We start from the raw sequence: 16,265 nt of genomic DNA, 5'->3' as shown, positions 1-16,265 counted from the left end.
CGTGATTTCTGAGCCCTGGGGGTGGCAGTAGGGGCGGTTTCCGTGCCCCCCGTTACCTTCGATGATGAATTTCTGAGCGTAGCGCTTGAGGTTTTTCCTCTTGATGGAGCAGAAGCTGGGCGGGAAGCAGCCCTCGGACAGCAGGCGGTAGATGTCCTCGAACTTGCTGCTGGGGCTGCAGGACTCCACCACCTCCTCCTCGGCCACTTGCAGGGCGGAGTCCATGGTCAGCATGGGGGAGGCTGCGGGGCCCCCCGCCGGGGCTGGCGGCTCGGGGGGGCGGGGGCCGGAGACCAGCAGTGCGGGAAGCCGCCCTGCGGCCGGGGATCTCCGCCGCTGCCAAGGCGCCGCGCTTGTCTCCCCACCCGGAGCTCGGGCCGGGCCGGGCTCTTTTCACAGGGACACCAGCAGCGCCCTCTGCGGTTCCCAGGCTGGGGCCAGCTAAGGGTCCGTGTATCAGTGTCGCCTGGCAATGAACGCCGCAGAGAGACTCTCCCCACCGCTCTGCGTGTGTTCCGGGTCCTTCCCCCGCCGCCGGCCCGGATCTGGGGGTGCTGCTACTGCTACACCCCCTGGCTTGAAGTGGTTTCCATCATACACAGGGTTTACTGTGTGGTTCAATGGCTCTCAGCACCCCTGCTAGGGTGACCAGGTGGCAAGAGTGAAAAATCAGGACGGGGTACGGGGTAATAGGCGCCTATATAAGACAAAGCCCCGAATATCAGGACTGTCCCTATAAAATCGGGACATCTGGTCACCCTACCCCCTGCAGAGGATGCGAGTCTGTTATAGGGCTGGAGGGGACCAGGAGTGGTAATCTAGTCCAGCCCCCTGCCTGACCCTGGGGAATGACAGTGGGCAGCACAGAAAAATCTCTCCCTTGGGATTGAGGAGCTTGGAGACTTCACTAAGAATTACAGCACTGTGGAGTTCACTGGAGGCTTTAAAAACGGTAACGTGGTTTGTTTCAAGGGCAAGGTGTTCTCAGCCTTCACTGCGTTCAGAAAGTCTGCCTGAGAACAGAACTAGGTTTGGGTAGCAATGTGAAAGATGGGACATTTCCTCCAATGACATCCATTGATTTTATATCAGCCACACTCGATGCATGAGTGTAAGAGAGTGAGGAGGGAGTTTCCCTAACAAAATTAAACCAGGTGTTGAGATAAAAGTTACCCAGCTCCACGGGCCTGGTCCAGTTCCCCTTTAAATCAGTGGACAGAATCCCACTGACTTCAATTGGATCAGGCCCTACAGTTAGGGCACCGCCTCAAACTTACCTTCCACTTCAAACTTGATGGCATATCTGCGGAGACTCCTCTTCTGTAGTGCAGTGAGGTGCCTGGGATATCTGCCTTTGGCCAGGTATTTGTACACCTGCTTGTACCTCTCTAAGGATTCAGCTCTGGTCTCAGTCTGGATCCCTTCCACAGCTCGGACTTCTGTCTGCGTGCCGCATTCCACCTCAGTCAGACCTGCCATTCCTCAAGAAAACAACGAATGGATTAATTACAGCTTCCAGGCTCTCCATTAGTTTCTCAGTTTGGGGCTTACAGCATATATAACACACTAACGCCCTCCTACACTGTGTATCTGTCACCATTGCCCTCGACTGGATAAAGCATCACTACTCAAGTGCATAAGCAAGTGTGACCATGTTGTCTCTTCTAGCATCCACAGCCTACTGTTTTCCGGGGGGGGGGCACATAGGGGTTTATTACAGGACGCCCAAAGATGATATATGATTGGCTGGTGGCAGGTAGCTGGAACTTTAGGATGAGCTGGCTTTTACTAGAAGCAATTTCTTCATATAAGCTGTTACTATGTTTCATCAATAAGCAGTTATGTTTTTCCATCAACAAGCGGTTATCATGTTGCTAAGGCCTTTCGCATAGCTTCCTTCCCCTCCCTCCTCTGGTCATGGCCCCTGACCGTATTTGGCAGGGAATTGTACAGCTTAGCTTTGTTCAGGTTCTGGCCTGTGCTGCTTTATGTAAAGGCTGTCTGTGCAGTCAGCTTCTGTCAGAGGGCCTGAATGTGGGCCTTCGGTGTTACTTTGGTTGTTATAAAGAAGGCCACCTAGTTCTTTTTCCCCACAATTATATCTGGCATGATTACAGAAATTATAGATTAATAGCAATGCTCTTTATACTGATACAGTTAAAATTCAATCATACAAAATGAATTACTCAGTGTAAACAGAATTGACTTTTAATCAGCAGGTCGCAAAGTGCTTTACAAAGGAGATCAGGACCATTCTCTCCATTTTATAGAGGGGAAACTGAGGCATGGGGCACCCCCCCACATTATTCTGTGATGAGTGACATGGATGGGCACATATTTAAATACATCATAAAACATTCACAAAGGTGAATGTCTGTGCTGGTAACAGGTGAAACACTGACGTTTATTCAGTTTCTTCCAATTAGTTCAAAAGTTGGTCATTACAATTATCATCAATAGAGCATCAGCACAGGGTGATTGAGCTATGTCACCCCCAAAGAAAGACCCCAAACGCTTTCTAATCCATGCACAGAGGTCAGGGTCATCCACCCAGAACTAAAATGCCCCTTTCCATCCCACTGTTCCACTAGGGCTCTCAATATACCATGGGGATGATTCAGGAGAGCCCAATGCGGGTGGAGGAGGAGAGGAGGAAGAGAAGGAAAACAGGACAGGAGAGAAGAAACAGGAGGGAAGAGGGAAAGAGACAGTAAATCGGGGTGTGGCGACAGAAGATTGAGAAACAGGCAAAAAGCCCCCTCGGTTCTCTTCGTTCCCTCTCCCCGAATAATTTGTTGACGCTCCCTTGTGTGAGCAGCGGCCACCGGAAGCAAGGCCTGTTGGTTCCCGGCGGAGCCATTTGGTTACCGGACCCGCTGCCCTTACAGCCATTCCCTGGCGTCTGTCTCAGCCCGAGGCGCCGCCCCTCGCCCTCTCCAGTCCGGATGGAAACATGTCCACGGGGGCCGGGTCCCCGGCTCGGGGCGACTCCCCCAGACCGGCCCGGGGGTTCTTGGCCTGCGCCTGCTTCCACACGGACAACCTGTTCCTGCGGCGCTACGGCCTGCACGTCAGCTACCGGGACGAGCCGCAGCTCCGCAGGGACTATGGGCTGGTAACCGCCCCCCGGCACCCACAGGGGAGGGGGATATGGGAGCCGGGGGGGATTCCCCCTCTGGCACCCACAGGGGAGGGGTCCCTGGCTGGGGAAAGCAGATGGGGACCCCTGCAAGCACCAGCGCCTGGTGTTTACATTGTACTGTTGGATCCCAGGTACTGTATTGGGTGGTCACCCTCCCCCCCAGTTCAGCTACATTTGGGGCCGGATCTTCCCTACAGCTGCAGGCAAAATAGATTTTGAATAAACACTTATTGCACCATTTCATCCCAGAGGATTCCAAAATGCTTCACAAACTGTACACGGGCCTCTTGCCTGCCTCTGACGTGCATCCACCTCTGGGGCAGGAGGTGGTAGCTATTTAACACAACAGTCTCCATCAAGAAGTGGAAATGCAACATCCATTAATATTGCACTGCCATAGAGGATTTTAAGCCAGTCTGCAAAATTGGGAAAGTCTTATCCCTATTTTATAGATTGTTAAACTCCTTAATATGGACCTCAGTTTCCCTAAGGCCACAAATTTGTGGCAGAGCTGGAAGTAGAAACCAGATCTCCTAACTCGTGGTTCCCTAGACAACACTGCTTCCCTTTAAAATGTATATTCAGAACAGTTACATGCTAAAAGAAAATACACCCACAAGTCTAGTCAACATCTGGAGTCTTTCCATTAAAGTTGTGTTGCAAATGCTGTTACTGGAAAACACAAACCTGCACTTGGGCTATGCACTAGAGCAAGCTGTAGTGTTCAGGGCCTTTACTATAGAAATATTGTACTTTTCCCTATGGAGCCAGCCATCTCTTATGCCCTACGCAAAGTATTGCCATAACATATTATAGGTGATCTATGAACTCCATGTTCAACATACAGGCTTTCTATAAAGCTAGGATCATATTAGAAGGGAAAAAATGACCAAAGAGTCACTAAAGCAAGACCTTCAATGGGGATACTGACCACTGGGTTTTGGGTCAGTTTGGGTTTTCTCCCCAATGTTGGTCAATTTTCAGGTCTACCCATCTCTATAGTACCATTAAAAGCAGAATTGCATAATTCAAACTGTAACACAAACCTAGTAAAATATGTCCTTTAATGAGCTTTCTTCTAGGAACATGTTAAAAGACCAATCTTGCCAGTGTCTGGGATTTCCCCCCAGATTGGCAAGTCTCAGTACAGATGAGGTGGGACTCAAATTGTAGCCCATCTGGCTATGTCAAAAAGCTGGCAGGTAATTGACAACCTTATAGCACAACACTGTAGAGGATGTGCCAGAGCCTCTCCCTGCTGTGGGGCAAGGGCTCCAGCAGCAGGACACTATACTGCTAAAATTATCTGTGTAGATAGGGAGGCATGGATTGGGTGAGTAGAGAGCTAGTTATCTTCTGGCCTGAGAATCCAGGAGACCTCCTGATTCCTCTGGCAGCAGGTAGTGCTACTATGCAAAAGAACTGAGGATAAAGGAATTAGTGGGTATGGCCTGCACCCCAAAGGGCTGGTTGTGGAATGGGTATATAGGGATCAAGGAAAAAGCAGCCCAGAATAAAGGATCTGGGGAGAAAACCCAAACTCCTTGCTCATAGTCTGTTTTATATTTTAATTCTGCTCCTAAAGCAATCTTTGGGCTGCAGCATCAGAGCCCCAGACTGTTTCTTAGGGAGCTAGACTGCTGTGGCAATTGCTCTACCTATTGCTAAATCTAAATAGAGTTACATGACATAATTAGATTAGAGCTAGAAACTTATTTTTTTGTAATTAAATATAAGATTCGCACACAATTCCAGGAGTTGGGACTTTAAGAAAGACCAAATATCAGGAGACTTACAGTAAAATTGCGGGAGTTGACAACACTGCCCATGCCAGGTTGATGAGCACCATAAAAATCCATGATACTTATCAACAGTTAATCTCTCTATATTACAGGTGCTAGGTGATCATGGCTGCAGGAGTGATGAAGACTTTAATGCAGTTCTGGAAGAGGTATACACAATTTTACCAATAAGTCATTTGTCAGAGTCCAGACAGCTCCACATGGGCCACCTGTTTTCATATGTATTGCTTATCTCAATTAATTACAATTTTTCAACCACAAGTTGTGGAGTCTGCTTGATTAAGTGGGAGTAGAGATCTAATCTAGAAGGCGTTCTTCAGAACGAATCATCTTTATTTACAGGAACTTTCATATACAGGGTTAACGCTACAGCATTTGGGGATATAGTTTGTATGAACAGTGAAGAAGAGAGGTCAAGCGATTTGCTGAAAGCCAGAGGGAGGCAATGTTACATACAGGATTGAAACACTCTGTCCTGGTTTCTCTCCTGTCCCCCAACACTCTCTCACAGACATAAACGATGTGCTGGATTGACATAGAAATTAAAAACTCTCTACTAGCGCCTGAGAACAGGTTGGATATTCTGATGAGCTCATTTGCTGACAAAGTCCTGAAGTTAACCCTGACATTTATTCCATGACAATGGGTCCCTGGCTCTCCTTCCTGTTGGTTTAATCAGTCTGCCCCTGTCTTTTCTAATTTCCCCCCATTCTCCTTTTTTGTAAAATACATGTTTCTAAAGTTAGTGTAGTGCATTTAGATCGTACCATTTCATCCCAAAGGATCCTGCAGCACTGTACACACTGTGTACAGGGATCACTCGCATGCCACTGAAATGCAGCCACTTCTAGGGTGGGGTATTCAGCAAAATAGATTAATATTTATTGCACCATTTAATCGGAAAGGATTCCTAAACAACTTAAAATCAGTATAGCCCCCACAGTCTTCTTTGGCCATAAGGAAACCAAGAGTTCCCCAGCATCAAGACTGAAAAGAAAATCAATTTCAAGAAAAAACAGGATTAAAAATGCATTTACACTGAAATTACTCTGAAATACATGGGGTCTGCAGTACCCAGTTTCTGCCACTAGAAGATACTGTTAAAAGCAGGAGCTCTCCACAGGGCACTTTCAAGGGAGGATTCCATCTCTGGTTACCAAATAGGCCCAAATAAAAGGAGATCTTTGAAAGGAAGTTACCTCTCTCTCTGGTAAGTGCCTGGCTTTTTAGGCCCAGGAGAATGGAGGAGACCAGGCATGGTGTCCGCACCCTCCAGATAATTCTTCTGCTTCCTACTTTCACAAGGGTATCTCAAAATTAGCCTCCCGGGAGGTTTATGAAATTGGAAGAGCTGCCTGAGTTTACTATTACTACGGGTTGCTTCCTCCTTAAGTGACAGAGTAGTCCATCACAACAGCGCTTGGTAATGAGCCATCACTAATGAGCACCTTCTCTCTGCAACTGAAGTCCCTCATGTTGCCCAAACTTACTCAAGTGTGAAAATTCTGGCCTATCTAAAGTTAGGCAACTAAAACCATATGTAGGCACTAATAAGGAGCCTGTTTTTCCAAGGTGCTGAAAGTTTGCAGCCTGAGTTAACTTCAATGGAATTCCTTTAGGTGTTTTTTTTTTTTTTTAAACCCATCCGTCTGTCTTAATGAGAGTCTGACTTAGACCTCTCCTTTAGTGACCCATTGAAGGCATAGAAATACATTCAGGACTACCGAAGGTGCACATGAGCAGATGATGCATTGAGCAAAAATTACTATTTTGAATCAGTGAATGGAACTTTTTTTATTACTGCCAGCATTTGATCTCTTAATAAGCTCATTTCACTTATTCCTAGATTCAGAAAGAAGTGCAAAGAAGAAAGCAATTAGATCATCAGTCCATGGCAAGAAAAGCCATAATTTCACAATGTTACAAACCAAAGCATCCAGAAGTATACGTTCTACAGGTAAAATACATGCTGTTTTGAGTCTGTAATAGTGCTGTAGTAACCACATGGAAATCTAGTTTGAAATAGGAAAGCCTTCTTTGTGCCCTTCAGAATCCTGTATAGTCTCAGGACTGTATTCATTTAAAAGTGACTTCCACAACTTGGACATCTTCATAAATCTCTATTGAAGAAGACAGGACACCCTCTGGATGTGATTCGCTTCTTACTCTCGATTTATTCTGGGGTAACTTAACTAAAGTCAATAGTTACAGTCCCGTAGATGAGGATAGACTCAGAACCAGCTCAGACTGCTGTTGGTAATATTAGGCGTAAAGTCTTATCACGAAGACTATTGGGCAGTACAGAGTTTAAGGAGCAGCCAATAGAAAGATTAATCTACTAACAAGTGCTACACTCTGCATCACGCTCTTCACTGTGTAATATTCATAGCACAGCCCGATTACTGGATGGTGTTGAGATCCTGGCCCAAAGCAAGGTGGTTAAAAAAAAAAAAAAAAATCAATTGGGCATGACTGTTTGCACACTGATCTGCCAGGGGTTCTCAAACTTCATTGCACCGTGACCCCATTCTGACAACAAAAATTACTACATGACCCCAGGAGGGGGACTGAAGCCTGAGCCCTCCTAAGCCCCACTGCCCTGGGTTGAGGGGGGCCAAAGCCCGAGCCCCACCACCCTGGGAGGGTGGGGGGGCTGAAGCCCAAGGGCTTCAGCCCCAGGCAGGGGGCTTGTAACCTGAGCCCTGCCACCCACGACTGAAGCAACTTGGGCTTCGGCTCTGGGCAGTGGGGCTCTGGCGTTGGCTCCAGGCCCCAGCAAGTCTAAACCAGCCCTCGCGACCCCATTAAAACAGGGTTGCGACCCACTTTGGGGACCGACCCACAGTTTGAGAACTGCTGTCAGCTAGGTTATGTGTGCCCGTAGTGTGACCAGTGCAAAGATAAATCTGACCAGCTATAGCTTATAATTACAACTGAACTCCAGCAATAAGTAATTTACATAAATCTACCAAGAAAAATACAAGTGCAGATTACAGCTTTGTGCATTTTTTCATGATTTAAATATTTTATATATGTTTATATGCAAGCTAGGTGTGGCCCCCTAGAGTCCACTTACATTTCAACTGCTGCCTGCGGTGTGGCTGTTTGAAGGTCAGAGATTAAGTCATTGTGTGTTCATTTTATTTTTTTTTCTTTGTCTTTCTCCACATCTAACACAAGGATTCATTTCTGGCTCCGGAGTTTTTAGAGACAGTTAAGTACTGCACGTCACAAGATGCTGATCTCCAAGGCCTCGTGCGCCGCATTGATTCTATATCAGGTAAAGCGAAAGAACCTCTCAGCAATGTAGGTAGAGCCACACTCTGATATACACAAGTCGTTTCAGTGGTGAATTGTTTGTTCTAAACCAGTTCTTTAATATTGTAATTTTGAAAAATGACTGGAGACCATTAGGACGTTTTCTTCTGTATGATCAAAGTTCTTGAGAGAGGCAACATAGTCTAGTTGTTAGAGATGGGGGAAATCTTGGCCCCTTAAAAGTCAATGGCACAACTCCCATTGGCCAGGATTTCACCCTTGGAATCCTGGGATTTATTTTGGCCATGCCACTGACTCAATGTTTGACCTTCGGCAAGTCTGTTCAAGGGACACTGTACACTTGGATTATTTTAAATGGGCTATTTCCCAAAGTTACCATTTAGTAAATCCCCCTTTAAATTATGTCTTGAATATATTTTTAAAAGTTCCGGGTTTTTCTGCTTGCTTGTTGATGTGTGTGGGGCCTTTTCAGTACGGGAGAAGCTGACAGAATATATAGGGGAAGCAATGAAAGTATAAAAAGTAAAATGGAAAATAGAGGGGTTTTGCATTGACACCCATTGTGGGTGTTACATAAGAGGAATTATTTTCAGGTACAAGTGACTTTTTCAAGCTGTTGGTATCCCAGTTCCCCCATTTGTAATACTCATCCACTTTTTATGTGGATCTTTAAGGCCCTGTGCTGGAAGTGTAATGTAATTGTATTGTATTCCTAACAGAAAGGGCTAATTGATTGGCATGGAGAGTCCTTAGAGGGATGATGTCCCACCTCCCACAAAATGCCATGCCTCAAGTAATTCTCCATCACCACCTGGTCATCTCATCATTCAAATGCTTTTAGCTATTGGCCTGGGAAGTCTGGGAGGCTTTCAGTTTCCAGTGACCAATAAGTAACATGCCCTAGCGTCCATCCGCCTTGTAGTAATAACTGTTTAACAAACAAAACATGAAATGAGGCATATGGAGGCTGTCTTCTCTATTGTACTGCCGTCGAGTACTGTTTTCTGGCAAATAAAGTTATTGTTAAGGATAGTCCCTATTGCTATTTTACCTAATAAGAGACACCTCCTTTTTCTTGGTCAGATAAGAGGATATATCGACTTCCAGTGTTCAGTGAGGAATTCTGCCGAGTCTTCATTGAAGAGCTGGAGAACTTTGAGCAATCTGAGATGCCCAAAGGCCGTCCAAACACTATGAATAACTATGGGGTAAGACTCAACTTTGTAGAGTTAACCTCTCATGTGCTATTACAGCCTTTAGGGTGAGTGACACTCATCAGACCAACCTATTTACATGTATCAAGGTCCATTCCCCTCCAAGATCTGGGGAAATCCATTACACACACTGATGTGCAACCCCAAATGCAGAGACACTCATAAATTAAAAGGCACAGGGGTGAGGGAGTTAATTTTACTTATACTTCTAACTTAGTACATGTGTGGGGGGGAGGGGGTTGCCAGAAGGAGATGTGAGGTGGAATCTGCTTTAGTGGAATCTTGTATTTAAAATGTTATATTACATATAAAAATAAAACAATTACTGAAAAAGTTTGATGGTAAAATGTTAGCACCCCGCTTTTAAACAAAAAGTAGCACAATGTATACTAGTTAACTGAGATGGCTGCTTTACTGAGACATATTTCGGGGATCTATTTATCCGAGTGATAGTGAATGGCAATGATTGCTACTTAATTGGGGCAGCATTAATATAAGTGGGGACACACTTGGATAGTGCCAAGGGGTTAACTGGTGTTTAACTAGGTGTTGATATGGTAGATGTAATTCTGCTCTGAGTACAGAAGCTGCCAAATAAAGTTTTAAAAAATAAAGATGAAATACCATGCATAATATTTAATGTAATACTGTGTTCTGTTCAAGTCTATTTTTAATAAGTGTCTTCATTTGATGTGGGAGATTAGCCATCTACCCGAGTGTCCCACTTAAGAGACTTCTACTGTATAAATTGGGACATAACCATGCAAAGAGTGGGTTAGTAGGTTTATTGTTCAGACTGTAGGTCCTGCTTTATTATAGAGGACATAAGCCAGTGTCTTTATTGTAGTCACCTGTGCATTATAACTGCACTCTCTGAAAAGAGAATAAATCTCTCCAATATGAACTATCAACTGCAGTGTCCAAATGGACAAGGAAAGGTTGTAAGGAAATACACAGTTCAGGCAGAGTTTGTGGCTCTGCACACAAATTTCAATAGTCCTGATCTCTAGCTCCTCCACACTGGAGTTAATTTCCCTCAGCCATCCATGAGGCCTTCTGCTCTTAGCCTTTTCCTCTCCAAGGACTACAAGTCCCAGTTTCTCTTGCCTTTCTGCACAGCTGCAGCAAGTTTCTGGAGTCTACTGCCACTGCTCTGGGATCCACTGACTCCCTCCTTTAGAAAGTCGCCTCAAAACAGAGTGACTGTACACTGACCACACCATTCCAAGTATGGCCTCTCAGTCCTTGCTTTGGCTGTAGAAGTACTTCATACAACTGGGACTTGATACTTCAAGAACATAGCATTTTATATATGAATTTAGTGCTGGTGAAAGGGGTTGGATTGACAGCCTGCGACTGGAGTTCTCTTTAGCCACACAAGACAGGACTGCTCTATAAAACCAGCAGGAATAGCACAACATATCAGTAAAAATTGGCTTTGTATATGGCACTACCCATGCTGGTTTTGATCCTACTGGCATTCTGCTTGACATCGCTTTTCATTCTGAACTCATTGTCCCTGTTACAGCCTGGGTCTTTGCTCGCTAGTTCTTTATCCACGTAAGCAGCCAGGTTGGAAGGGAAGATGACTACCAGGAGGCTCAGTAGCATGTCTAATGATATAGCAGAAGCGACCATGTTTCTATTTGCTGATCAGTGTGTTCCATGTACTCTCTCTTTGGCGCAGGTTCTGTTAAATGAGCTTGGATTGTATGAAGCTTTCATTACACCTCTGCGTGAAAAATATCTGCAGCCCATAACATCCCTGCTTTACCCTGACTGTGGGGGAGGCTCCCTGGACAGCCACAAAGCATTTATCGTCAAGTACTCGCTACATGAAGATCTGGATTTGAGCTCTCACTATGACAATGCAGAAGTCACATTAAATGTATCCCTAGGAAAAGAATTTACTGAGGGCAACTTGTATTTTGGAGACCTCAGACAGGTACTGAGAATCTCTCTCTAACTTAGGCCTGATCCTGCTCCCCACAAAATTCCCATTGACTTCAGAGGTGCAGGATCAGGCCATTAACTTTGTTTCAGGAACTTTTTGAGTAACTGAATTAAAGGTGACACCATCAAGTAGCCTTATGCTTAAAATATAGGGTTAACTCTCACAGATCAAACCTGGCCCTTTTCATTGATTGGTTTATTTGATGTTATGAGCCTAACTAGAATAAGCTGTGGAGGAGGACTGGTGCTTGTAGGGAGCTGTACTTTGAAAAAGAAGATCATTTAAAAAGTTGATTGACTAAAATTAATTGTCTGCTTCTGACCGAATCGGGACTATCTTGTTCACCAGTTTTCCATGTAAGAGGAGGTTATAGTGAAATCTTTACTGCTGTGAATTAATCATAAATATTGACGTTAACGGGAGTCGATTCAAATAGACCACACAGATAACTCTTACATCAGAGGAGGGAGTAAAATGCTCTACCTCCTTCACAACTAAAATAATGATCCGGGGGGCTCATTTTGGAGGAGCGGAGAAAATGCTTTAAAGATTCAAGCAGTTTCAGTCTTTCACTTGAGAAACTAAAGCCCTGGTCATTTGCAGTTATTAGAATTTCCAATGTACTTTTAGCAAGAGAGGGTTAATATGTGCTGGCCGAATTGCTATTGGACTGTTACAGTCTGCCTCTCTATGTGCCTCTATGTAGTTTGAGCTGGGAACTGTTTACTGTCTGTCCTTAACAGTCCGAACGGTTTAACAGCTGTAACGTCTCATCCCAGAAGTGACTGCATTCAGATGTATGTGACGTGATCCCTAGATATCATTGGTTAGTAAAACAGTCTGGGGTGAAAGGCACTAAAAGCAAGTTATAACAACTCTTTAGAAAGTCAGCAGCAAGAGAGAGTTCGTGTAATCTTGTGTCTGCTTTATTATCTATTTTCAAGGCCCCAACCCCAGTGCCAAAGTACGTGGAGATTGAACATGTGGTATCCCAAGGCTTGCTACACCAAGGAGGGCAGATTCATGGGGCACTGCCTGTCGCCTCCGGGGAGCGCTGGAACCTCATTGTATGGATGAGATCATCTGCTGTCCGCAATCAGCTTTGCCCCATGTGCAACAAGAAACCTGAATTAGTGAATGCTGAAGGGTTTGGAGATGGGTTCACAAGAAGTCCTGAAGGTGACATGCCCAAGACTGTGGATTTATGCTCTTTAATATAGGAGATGGTAAGGAGTGAATTCTCCAGTCTGAGCTGGCTAAAACTGAGCTCCAAGCCCCAAGATAGCAGAAACAAGCACAGTATCCCTTTGACAGAAACATGTCAGGTCAACAAATAGCTTCTTAGAAGGCAACTCAAAAACTTCTCTTGGGGGAGGGAAAACAGCTTTTTGAGCAGCAGCCGCCATCTGGGGTCTACTGGAGGAGTTGGTGTCTGGGTAGACAATGCCTGCACTGTGGGAATTTTTTATAAGCATATTCTGAAAATGTAAAAAGGCTTAAGGTATTGATCTATACCGCGAACTGCAGAGGTACAATCACACGTATAGAAAACAGGCAGAAAGACTGCTTAGATCTTATACAAAGACAGCTGCTCTGACAGCCACTGTTACTGGTTGATGTGTAAAAAAAAGAATTATAACAATATGCTATCATGTCAGTCAGCGTCCATTCACAATTACCACTACCCTCTTCTGGATGGAATATCAAACTTCACTAGGGTAAGAGCCTACTGCTTCCCAATGGATGGAATGCAAGACCCGCCCAGAATGTGACAGTGTTGTCCCCTAGTGGCTAAAACAAGCAACTTTGTGATCAAGTTGCTTCCAATGGCTGCATCTTACAGGACAAACATAAACCTATTACTCTATAAGTGAGTCACTTATTGCCTTTATAACCCCAGACTCAAAGTGCTAAAAATCACTTTTTAAAGATATTGTGGATTCCACATGAACAAGCAGAAATCAGCTGTAGAGCCAAAGATTTGGGGGGCTGTCTGCAATTTATGACAACAGGTCTCTCTGGTGTAAGGAGAGAGTATGCAGAAGTAGTCTAAACATTTGTAATCACCTTCCATTAGGTATGAGAATATCCTTCCAAGGTGGGCATACAGAATAAACTATCTCCAAGGCTGTAGCCCACAAAAGCTTATGCTCAAATAAATTTGTTAGTCTCTAAGGTGCCACAAGTACTCCTGTTCTTTTTGCGGATACAGACTAACACGGCTGCTACTCTGTTAGTAGTGAATTTATTATCTCCAAGTGAAGAGTGGACATTCTAGTCCTTACATGACCAATGCAATCTTTTGAATTCTTGAATTTGGCACGAATATCCCACTATGATGAGTGCATTAGAGAGAGTGAGATTAGATAGTCACACACACTGTCTGTCTCAGGGCCTGTTAGTCCATGACATTAATTCAAAGCTTCAAGTCACAGACTCCAAAAATCTAGAAAATTGATATTCAAGAAGCCAAAATATCCTTTTGATTTTGTTGCCTCATGTGACTCCTGAGAAAACTAGATGTCTATTAGCTATCCATACGACTGACTTTACTGGGGGCTTCTTTAGGTCATTCATTTTAGCTCTGGTAATTACTTGATATGAACTTTCTCATTTGCATAATTAACAATATGATGAAAGGCAGACTCTGAATATCACCACTGTAGTTTATGAAGAGTGTTAATTTTAAGCATTCCCAGTAGATCCTGGAGTGTTTTGGCCTTGACATCTCATTAGTGTATGCTGCTGATTAGTTTGCATTTGAAAAACTCCTTCAAATTGCATTTGGAAAGTGAAATGGCCATTACCCTTGTACACAAAACCCCAGAATCAGCACCAAAGGATTTTGCTTCTGCTGTTTTCCATAACAACAAAACCAATCACGGAATCTTAATTTCTTCATCAGGAAATGTTTGTTTCATATTTGCATGTAAATTATACCAAGAAAATTAAGTTAATGAAAGAAAAATGTGCCTGTCAATATGGCTGCTGCTGTCTGAATTCTATTACCGTGAATTCAGATTGTAAATGACTGACAATAAAGAAAAGGCTCTGGGATATACAGGAATAATCTCTCTCCTCTGTAATCTAGTCATTAAATCAGGAGCGTAGGAGTCTCTGGCACTCACTCATTGAGTCATCATGAGTACTGCAACTCCGTGCCTCAGTTTCCCCATGTGTAAAATTAGGATAATACTGTTCTTATCTAACATGTATTCAAAGCTAAATTCATTAATACTTCTGAGGCACTTGCATGTTCTCTGGAGGAGGAAAAGATATCAAATATCTGCTGAGCTTTTAGCTGGTCATGTCTTTGAGGGTGAACAGCAGAAAGCAGACTACAGGAGGACCCTGGAAGAGAAAAAGCAGTAGGCTGTGTATGTCAGGACAGCCGTAACAATAGAGCAAGGGATCTCTACCTGGGCATCATCAGTGGATGCTCCTCTTACTGACCTTGACCAACAACCCACCTGAACTTCACTTACATTCCAGAGATCATTCTGAATTGCACAGGGAAAACCAACTCCTTCAAGACAGCGATAGAGGATAAGGAAGATTTTCTTTGGCTTTTGCTCCAACACCTCTTCTTCAGTGAGACTTTTGCCTGCAACAGGCTAACAAGGCGAACTTGCCTAACCCAGGGGATAGGAATGCCTTGGTTATCAGATAGAACCCCTGACATATTAAACTCTGCTCCTCAAAGTTAAGGAGGAAAGGAATGCAGACCAGGGCAAATATATGCATTGTCCATATGACAAATACACCCTAATTCTAACAGATCAGAGCCATTAAGCAAATGGACATCATAAACTGCTATTCACCTACAGAAAGTGGAGGAGGGAAAGTGGCAGTGTCATTAATTTCTGCTTCTGCAGAGTATTCTAACACAAATTGCAGTCATCCATAACCAGTGGAACTTCCAGTGTCTGGAAAAGCCCAGAAGGGTTTTGTGCCCAAAACAAAAACAGTTGAGCTGCCAAAGAAGCTGCACGAGGCTGAGGCTGGAATTATTTACCAGGAAGAAGATGACATTGGAAATAGTTTGGAGTACTAGGAAAAATATAGGATCAGCACACGGCTGCATGTTGAGAATTTTTTGTATTATTATTGCATCGGTTTCTTACAAGTTCACTCTGTCTCAGGATGGAATACAGAATTTGGGGGATATAAGGAGGGAAAAAATAACTCACCAAGAACCACGGGGAGACTGTAAATGTCTCATTATTCAGAGTGTAAACTCTTCAAAGGGTCAGGGTCTGTCTGCTACTCTGAACGGTGCCTAGCACAACCGGGCTCCACTCTCAGTCCTTAGGCACTACCTTATCTTAGTTCCTCTTGTGCCACTGACACATCAGGCAGTCTAGTTCCTCCATTGATTATGGTCACTCGCTAGTTGCAGTACAGTGGAACCTTAGAGTTACGAATACCAGAGTTATGAACTGACCAGTCAACCCCACACCTCATTTGGAACTGAATGTATGCAATCAGGCAGCAGCAGAGACCAAAAAAGCACTGTTTTTAAATGTAAAAAAAGAAAGCAGCATTTTTCTTCTGCATTGTAAAGTTTCAAAGCTGTATTGTGTCAACATTCAGTTGTAAACTTTTTAAAGAACAACCATAACGTTTTGATCAGTTACAAACAACCTCCATTCCCACGGTGTTCATAACTCTGAGTTTCTACTGTACTTTCCCCCCGTGATGCCAGAGTATTCAATATCCTCTGTCACTGTCTTCTGCCAGTTCTTCCCTGATCTTCCTTGCTTTCTCTTTCCTACCTCAGGTACCCAATTCAATGCTGGCTTAGCATGTTTCTGATCTTTCATATGGTCTATGTGTCACAATCACCTGAGCCTTCTTTATTTTAGGATAGTTTC

At 44.2% G+C, this 16,265-nt stretch overlaps 1 protein-coding gene across 1 annotated transcript; it reads left to right on the top strand.

Annotated features, from left to right (window-relative positions):
- Nucleotides 1-2,920: 2,920 nt before the first annotated feature.
- Nucleotides 2,921-14,446, top strand: OGFOD2 (2-oxoglutarate and iron dependent oxygenase domain containing 2). The gene is made up of 7 exons (XM_065417642.1): nucleotides 2,921-3,115; nucleotides 5,037-5,093; nucleotides 6,791-6,901; nucleotides 8,125-8,224; nucleotides 9,307-9,431; nucleotides 11,125-11,382; nucleotides 12,336-14,446. Exons 1-7 carry the CDS (start codon nucleotides 2,954-2,956, stop codon nucleotides 12,609-12,611), a joined length of 1,089 nt encoding a protein of 362 aa, XP_065273714.1. The 5' UTR covers nucleotides 2,921-2,953; the 3' UTR covers nucleotides 12,612-14,446.
- Nucleotides 14,447-16,265: the final 1,819 nt, after the last annotated feature.

Source organism: Emys orbicularis, chromosome 16, assembly GCF_028017835.1.
Source record: "Emys orbicularis isolate rEmyOrb1 chromosome 16, rEmyOrb1.hap1, whole genome shotgun sequence".
NCBI classification, from domain to species: Eukaryota; Metazoa; Chordata; order Testudines; family Emydidae; genus Emys; species Emys orbicularis.
Note: the sequence above shows the minus strand (reverse complement) of the source record. Positions and strands in the feature narration are given on the sequence as shown.